The sequence below is a fragment of the Mesitornis unicolor genome, unplaced genomic scaffold, assembly GCF_000695765.1.
Source record: "Mesitornis unicolor isolate BGI_N332 unplaced genomic scaffold, ASM69576v1 scaffold35741, whole genome shotgun sequence".
In the NCBI taxonomy this organism is placed as follows: Eukaryota; Metazoa; Chordata; class Aves; order Mesitornithiformes; family Mesitornithidae; genus Mesitornis; species Mesitornis unicolor.
The window spans coordinates 291-8,031 of record NW_010163720.1 but is presented as its reverse complement, the minus strand read 5'-3'; the positions used below and the strand labels follow the sequence as shown (position 1 = coordinate 8,031).

The following is a 7,741-nucleotide window of genomic DNA, read 5'->3' as shown; positions in this document are numbered from 1 at the left end:
CCAGGTGATCCCCTCCATCATGGGACTGGGATAGGGTGGGACAGCCACTGTCCCAGCTCCTGAGTGGGCAGGGGTGAGTGGCTGGGGGTGTTTTGGGCATGGAGGGGTGGGCAGGGCCAGTCCTGTGCTGCCATGGGATATCCAAGAACCTCAGGTAGCCGAGTGCCCCTGCCTCAGCCCCTGGTTTTCTCTCTCCCCCAGTTGTGGAAGACATCAACAAGCGCCGAGAGCCACTGCCCAGCCTGGAGGCCGTCTATCTCATCACCCCCTCCGAGAAGGTGAACACGCAGTGTGGGGGCACAGCCTGGGGATGGGGGATGCAGGCAGATGCCCACACTGGGATGGGCAGCTGTGCCCATGGGAAGCATCTTGGCTTCAGCAAGGCCAGTAGTGCCACCAGGGTGGGGGACCAAGGGTGCTGGGAGGGAGGACCCTGGGTGACCCTGCCAAGATACCCGTGGTACCGCCATGCCCAGCCCAGCTTGTCCCTTCTCTCTTGCAGTCCATCCACTCCCTCATCAATGACTTCAAGGATCCCCCCACCTCCAAATACAGAGCTGCCCACGTCTTCTTCACTGACTGTGAGTACCCGGCGGCGAGGGAGAGTCCCTGCCACTAAAACACATCAGAGCAAGCGGGGATGGAGGGATGCTGAGTGCTACCCTCCTCCTCCTCCTCCCCTTGCAGCCTGCCCCGATGCCCTCTTCAATGAGCTGGTGAAATCCCGCGCTGCCAAGGTCATCAAAACTCTGACAGAGATCAACATTGCCTTCCTCCCCTCCGAGTCCCAGGTGAGGCCAAGCTGGGGACAGTCCCCACAGGAGTGGTCAGGGGGTTGGGGCAGTTGGAGATGCTCCAGGTCCTTCTCCAGCCCCTCGAGGTTGGTGTAGGAGCGCCCAAAGCCACCACACACCCGTCTCCTCCAGCCATCTCCTCACCTCCCACTCCGCTCTTCTCCCTGTCTCCTTCTATTACTTCTCGGGGCTGATCTGCCACAGGGGATTTAGCGGGCGCTGCGCCTTGGCCTCGTGCCGGCAGCCGCATTGGCCGGCTCTGCCCCTCACTGGCACGGCCCCCAGCCAAGGGCACTGGGAGCTGGCCCTGTGCCATCTGCCCCTGTTGGGGACACAGTGGGCAGGGAGTGACAGATGGTGCTGGACCTGTTTAGTGCCATTAACCCTTCAAGATGTAGCATTTCTGGGGAAAAAAAGCAGTTGGAAGATGACCTCTTGGCATCCCCAAATTGGCTTCTGGTCTTTATTGGTGGCACAGCCAGAGGATGCCCTGAGCATCACTGAGCTCCAGCTGCCCGGTCCCTGGATCGTCTGGAGACCTTCCTCTGGGGTAGAATCTGGTTTCCAAACCCATCGGGGTGTCCTGCTGGGGTGATGTCCAGATATCCCCCATGGCACATCCCCTCTAACCTTCCTCCTGCTGCTCCTCCCAGGTTTACTCCCTGGATTCGGCTGACTCCTTCCAAAGCTTTTACAGTCCCCACAAGGCGCAGATGAAGAACCCGATCCTGGAGCGCCTGGCTGAGCAGATCGCCACGCTGTGTGCCACGCTGAAAGAGTACCCAGCTGTGCGGTACCGGGGGTAAGGGCAGCACGGTCAGCACCCCCCAGGGACCTTGCCCTTTCCCCCAGCAGTGCAGGGGAGCTGGGGCGATGCTGGGCATGGTTTGGGGTGTAAGGGTGGAGGAGATGGTGGAACAGACAGACATGAGTGCTCAGTGTGAAAACAGGCTCAGACTTGAAGATGCTTTGGAGACCAGGGGGGTTGGGACCCTAAAATCCAAGCAGCACCAAGGCAAAGCAAAGCAGCCCAAGGAGAGGTGGAAATGGGCAACTAAACCTGCTCAGGTCTCTCCTCTCCCATGAGCCGAAGGTGTGGCACAGGGGAACCAGCAGCTCCTCCCCATCCCACCCTGGGGAGCTGACCTCTCCCCCTGCCTCCTCCAGGGATTACAAGGACAACGCCATGCTGGCACAGCTCATCCAGGACAAGCTGGACGCCTACAAGGCCGATGACCCCACCATGGGCGAGGTGAGCAGAGATGGTGCAGGCAGCCCTGGGGGAGGATGCTCGGGGGATGCTTCACTCCTAAAGTCCCACTCAAGCTCTGCCATGTGGCAGTCACAGACCCCAAAATGTCCCTGGCTTTCCCCTGTCCCATCTGTCCCTGGCCCTGCTGCTGATGGCTTCCCCCGGTGCCGCAGGGTCCGGACAAGGCTCGCTCCCAGCTCCTCATCCTGGACCGCGGCTTTGACCCAGCATCCCCGGTGCTGCACGAGCTGACCTTCCAGGCAATGAGCTATGACCTCCTGCCCATCGAGAACGACGTCTACAAGTGAGTGTGGCGCTGTCATCCCTGCGACCCCCATGGCCCCCACGAGTCCAGCCCTCGAGTGGCAGTGGGAAGCTCAGCCATGAAGTCTGAGCTTCAGCATTCCCCTATCCATCACAAGTCATCGGTTGGGATTTCTCCCAACCTCCGTCACAAGTCCTCCAGGGTTGATGCAAAATGGGCTTTTCCAGCCTTCAACCTTTGGCCTCTTCCCAACATTGAAGGGGTGCAAGAAGGCAAGACCTGAAACCGAGTTGAAATAACTCCACCCCTCTGCTGGCAGAGCCAGTATGAGCCCCTGTGCCCCCCATCTCCCTGAAGCCCAGGCAGAGAGGGGACCCCGTGCCCTCCCAGCCCTGTCCCCGCTGCGACACTCCCTGCCCTTTTCCCAGGTATGAGACGAGCGGCATCGGGGAAGCCCGGATCAAGGAGGTTCTCCTGGACGAGGACGATGACCTGTGGGTCACCTTGCGCCACAAACACATCGCCGAGGTGTCCCAGTGAGTGTCCCTGGGGGCGGTTTGCCAGCTGGGTGGGACATTGGCTCGGTGGTGTCACCCACCTCGCTGTTAGGGTCCCCTCCCCGCTAACAGCTGTGCCCTCCTCCTCTCCCCAGGGAGGTGACCCGGTCCCTGAAGGAGTTTTCTTCAAGCAAGAGGATGAACACAGGCGATAAGGTGACCTGACTGTGCCTGCTGAGCTGGGGACAGGCACCTGGGGAGCTCAGCACATGGTGGAGCCTCCTGGGGACACCCAATAGGGACCTCTACAAAGAGCCAAGAGTGCTGGGGTCCTGATGGGGGGTCAGTGGCTGTAGGGTGCAGCCCCTATGCCCTGGGCTGAGGAAATGGGGTGCCTTGGGAGGACGCTGTGCCATGAGGGTCAGTTTGACCCCACCACAGGGTCTGTGCCCATCCTGCAGTGGCTGCCTCTGTTCCTGGCCGGTTCCCTTCCTGGGACCCCAAGCTGATGGCAGTGAGGGAACCCCAGTGACAATAGGATGTAAAATGGCCAGAAGCTGAAAGCACCTCTCAGCAGTCCTGGGGGGATTTCTCCGCCATCGCTCCAGTTCGCAGAGCTGCAGACCCCCTCCCTGCCCCTCAGCCATAGCCCAGGGACCCAGCAGTGCCATGGCTGGGATCACCAAACCCCTGCAAGGGGCTCACATGGGGACAGATGTCCTCGGCAGGGTCATCCCCTCCCTGCTCACACCCACAGTCCCCAAGAGTGCGTGACCACATCCCTTTCCCTCACAGACCACCATGAGAGACCTGTCCCAGATGCTGAAGAAGATGCCGCAGTACCAGAAGGAACTCAGCAAGGTACGAGGAGGGGGGGAATTGTCTGCACTGAGCCCACCTGGGGATTGGGAAATGGCAGCTGTCCCCATAGGGTCCCTGGTCATGGGTGGGGACTGGGGTGGTGACAAGGGGACCTTTGGCTGCTGCCAGCACTGCGAGGGTGACTGCACTGTTCATGTCTCCCCAGTACTCGACCCACCTGCACCTGGCTGAGGACTGCATGAAGCACTACCAGGGCACGGTGGACAAGCTCTGCAGGGTCGAACAGGTACAAGCTCCCCCAGCCCCACATCCCCATGGGCACAGCTGGGGTGGCAGCTCCTGCCCCACAGCGCTGAGCCATGGGGTGATGAGTACACGTGTTTTCTGCAGGACTTGGCCATGGGCACTGATGCTGAAGGCGAGAAGATCAAGGATCCCATGAGGGCCATTGTCCCCATCCTGCTGGATGGGAACGTCAGCACCTATGACAAGATCCGCATCATCTTGCTCTACATCTTCCTGAAGAACGGTGAGGAGGACACCTGGGAGGGGTGGGCAAGACGTGTGGGCAGCTCCGGGTGGCAGCAGCCAAGGGTTTGGCCAAGATAAGCCCTGTCTGCCTGACCACCACCAAACTGAGTGTCCTAATGTGACAATGGAGGGGCTGTGTCCCTGCTGGGAGGCGTTTCTCAGGAGGACACCGTCTCCCTGTTGCATTTGCAGGTATCACCGAGGAGAACCTGAACAAGCTGATCCAGCATGCCCAGATCCCAGCAGAGGACAGCGAGATCATCACCAACATGGCCCACCTCGGGGTGCCCATCATCACAGACGTGAGTGTCCACTTCCCACTCCTCGCACCCCTCCTTGCCCCTCACTCTGCTATGGGAACCGTGTACCCCTCAGTGCCCCCAGCGCCCCTCAGGGGTGGTCCTGGTCCCACTGCCGTGGCCCCCATGTCTCAGGGTGTCCCTGTGCTCTTTCTGCCCAGTCCACCCTGCGCCGCCGGAGCAAGCCGGAGCGGAAGGAGCGGATCAGCGAGCAGACCTACCAGCTCTCCCGATGGACCCCCGTGATTAAGGACATCATGGAGGTGAGCCAGCAAGGACAGGGACAGGGGACAGAGCAGGGACCACAGCACCGCCCAGGAAGGAACCTGCAGGGGGCTGGGTGCTTCCAGCCCAAACCCTGGCACCTCTCCTCGATGTTTGCCCTCCAGGCTGCTCGCTGCCTGCAATTGCAGTGAGGTTGGGATGTTTTGGGAGGTTTTCCTGGCCCCAGGTGGGATGCACAGCTGCAGCCGGGCTTGCACAGCATCCCCACAACACAAAACAAGATAGCAAACTGGTTGCTGCTTGTGCTGCACCATGTGCCACAGTGGGCACAGCTGGGTGGCCTTGTCACAGCGTTGCCCATGTCCTTGCTGAGCCAGACATGGACACTTCCCTCAGACAGGTGCACCCTGGAGCCACGTTTGGGAGAGGGGGTTATCACTGCAGTTCAGGCACCAAGGACAAGTAGAGCCCCAGCTCCTTCAATCTCCAAAATCTCACATAGCGCTAGCTCTTGCCTTCCTCTACCATAGTCTACACAAACACTTCTATGGGGAGCTTTAGGCACCCCTAAACCTCATCCTCAGGACCAGAGAAGACCAAACAGGACAGCAGCATCTCCACACCATCTTGCAAACACCATTAACCCTCCACTATGGGGAAAAGCAAGAGCAAGTCCCTTACCCTAGGGCTGGATCACAGCTGTGAAGCCTCCGCTCTGCTTACACCCCTGGGGTTCCTAAAAAACCCACTTGTTACTGCCTCCTTTCCCCTATCTCCACAGACACCCCCAGCTCGGGATGAGCTTCACCCCGTACTCATGCCCCATCCCCATGCTGCAACCCCCTGTCCTGCCCTTGCTCCCCAACAGCCAAGCACTCTCCTCCTGGGTGCACCCTTTTACAAGAATACAGCCAAATTGTTCCCAAAAGTAAGGCTATGCAAATATATGTAAATGAACCCTGACCCAGGTGGGCCCATCCTCCTGGGCACAGCCCTGCAGAGGGGTTCTAGGGCCAGGGGCTGTGGCTGGCTCTGTGCTGACCCCCCAGGGTTCTCTGCCCGCAGGATGCCATCGATGACAAGCTGGACACCAAGCACTACCCGTACATCTCCACCCGCTCCTCCGCCTCCTTCAGCACCACTGCCGTCAGGTGGGTACCCCTCGCCCTCCCCCGTACGTTGGCACCTGTATCACCATTAGCATCCACCTCTTGCCTACCTGGAGGGGCTGTATCCATCTGCAGGTGTGTGAGCTGCTCTGCGGTCATTCAGGCATCCTGTGCCTCAGTTTCCCTACCTGTAACAGACTTTTGCCACTCTAGCAACTAATTAATCCATGACTCAATTAAGATGTGAGCTCAACACACAGTTTGTTGCCTCCTGCTCGTTCTTCATCCCTCTCCTCTTCCTCACTCTAGTGCCCGCTATGGCCACTGGCACAAGAACAAGGCCCCTGGCGAGTACCGAAGTGGTCCCCGCCTCATCATCTTCATCCTGGGGGGTGTCAGCATGAACGAGATGCGCTGCGCCTACGAGGTGACGCAAGCCAGCGGCAAGTGGGAAGTGCTAATAGGTGAGTGGGAGCCGGGGCCGGACCCCGCGCCCCGTCGCGCTGGCTGCTCATCCCACGCTCCCTCCACCATCCCGCAAATTCCTGGCTCTAGATGACTGCGGGAGCTGGAGCTCTGCAGAAAAGTCTTCTCCTACTGCCCACTGTCACCCCTGTGTCCCCCCTCCCCGAGGATCCATCCCTCTGTCCATCCCCAGTTTTGCTCCTGTTTCTCCTTTCCCTGGCTGTTTCCGTTCAAGCAGAGCTGAAAGGGAAGGGAGTTTTTGTAGCGTGAGTTGCTCCTTTTCTTGCACGCTCATCCTACAGGGATTAAAAAGGAGATAAAGAGGCGTGCAACACCACACGCCAACCGTGAGGTGCACTGGGCATGCAACAGGAGATGCATTTTCCTGTTGTACACTTGCTGTGTGTCCCACTGCACATACAGCGTGACAGGAGATGCGTTTTCCTGTTGCACATGCACTATGTGTCCTGTTGCACATGCAGTGCAGCAAGAGATGCATTTTCCTGTTGTACACTTGCTGCGTGTCCCACTGCACATGCAGTGTGACGGGAGATGCATTTTCCTGTTGCAACATGTCCTGTTGCGACGCCTGTGCAGCAGGACCTGCATTGCGTGCTCAGGCTCAGCACCCTGACGGTGCTCCCGAAGGAGCCGTGGCTCAAGTGTGGAGGACACGGTGGGAGCCCTGCCAGAGCTTTTAGGTCCCCTAAAATCTCCACCCCTGGGGAAGCACAGCTGGATACTCATCTTGTAGGGCAGGGGCAGGAGCCCCTCACCATCTTGTCCCTGGATTCTTGCCTGGGGTGCCTCTTGCTGGCATCTCATCTGCTCCTTCTGTTTCCCTGAGAACAGCAGCCCCCTCTCCGTCCCCTGGACCCGCCACTGCTGTTCCTCATCCCGCCTCTCGCCCATCTCATCCCGCGTCTCTCCGGGGACCATCCCCTGCATGCGCCTACGATGCTCCGGGTGGCAACCGCGTCCTTCCTCCCCCCGGAAAACGGCGGTGGGGGGAATCTTGGCGCAGCCGTCAGCCCCGCTCTGTTCTCCCGCAGGTTCTACTCACATTCTCACTCCCACCAAATTTCTCATGGACCTGAGGCACCCCGACTTCAGGGACTCTACTAGGGTATCATTTGAGGATCAGGCTCCAGCAATGGAGTGAGCCAAAGAAACCAAGTAAAGGCAGCTTACTAACGAAAAAGAAACTCTTCCTCCCCGAAGGGTTTTCTTTGATTCTTCCGTTCCTCCTTTCTTTAATTATTATTTCGGGTTTCGTTTCCGTTTGGTTCTCTGACAAGAAAATGCTTGCAGTTCCTCCTACCAGGTGGAAAAGCATCCAGCGCCGTTCCATCATCCCTCTGCCATGTCTCGGCCGGCCCTGCCCGGCTTCTTCATGCCATGAGTTCCCCCTCGCCGAGGCCGGAGGGGCTGGGGGTGGTGGGTCAGGGTCCTGCATCCTGGAGCCAGACAGGGGACAGAGCA

General features: G+C 59.3%; 1 protein-coding gene across 1 annotated transcript in view; it reads left to right on the top strand.

The window, feature by feature from the left end:
* Positions 1 to 7,502, top strand: part of LOC104548137 (syntaxin-binding protein 1) — an 8,120-nt gene extending 618 nt beyond the window's left edge. Inside the window, exons 3-18 of the mRNA XM_010194074.1 lie at positions 202 to 278; positions 503 to 581; positions 688 to 791; positions 1,448 to 1,596; positions 1,962 to 2,046; positions 2,220 to 2,350; positions 2,740 to 2,847; positions 2,964 to 3,024; positions 3,604 to 3,669; positions 3,836 to 3,916; positions 4,021 to 4,159; positions 4,354 to 4,463; positions 4,622 to 4,723; positions 5,751 to 5,836; positions 6,104 to 6,258; positions 7,312 to 7,502. Of these exons, the coding sequence (XP_010192376.1) occupies positions 202 to 278; positions 503 to 581; positions 688 to 791; positions 1,448 to 1,596; positions 1,962 to 2,046; positions 2,220 to 2,350; positions 2,740 to 2,847; positions 2,964 to 3,024; positions 3,604 to 3,669; positions 3,836 to 3,916; positions 4,021 to 4,159; positions 4,354 to 4,463; positions 4,622 to 4,723; positions 5,751 to 5,836; positions 6,104 to 6,258; positions 7,312 to 7,421 (1,643 nt within the window). The 3' untranslated portion in view covers positions 7,422 to 7,502. The remainder of the gene's footprint in view (positions 1 to 201; positions 279 to 502; positions 582 to 687; positions 792 to 1,447; positions 1,597 to 1,961; positions 2,047 to 2,219; positions 2,351 to 2,739; positions 2,848 to 2,963; positions 3,025 to 3,603; positions 3,670 to 3,835; positions 3,917 to 4,020; positions 4,160 to 4,353; positions 4,464 to 4,621; positions 4,724 to 5,750; positions 5,837 to 6,103; positions 6,259 to 7,311) is intronic.
* The last annotated feature ends 239 nt before the right edge of the window (positions 7,503 to 7,741 follow it).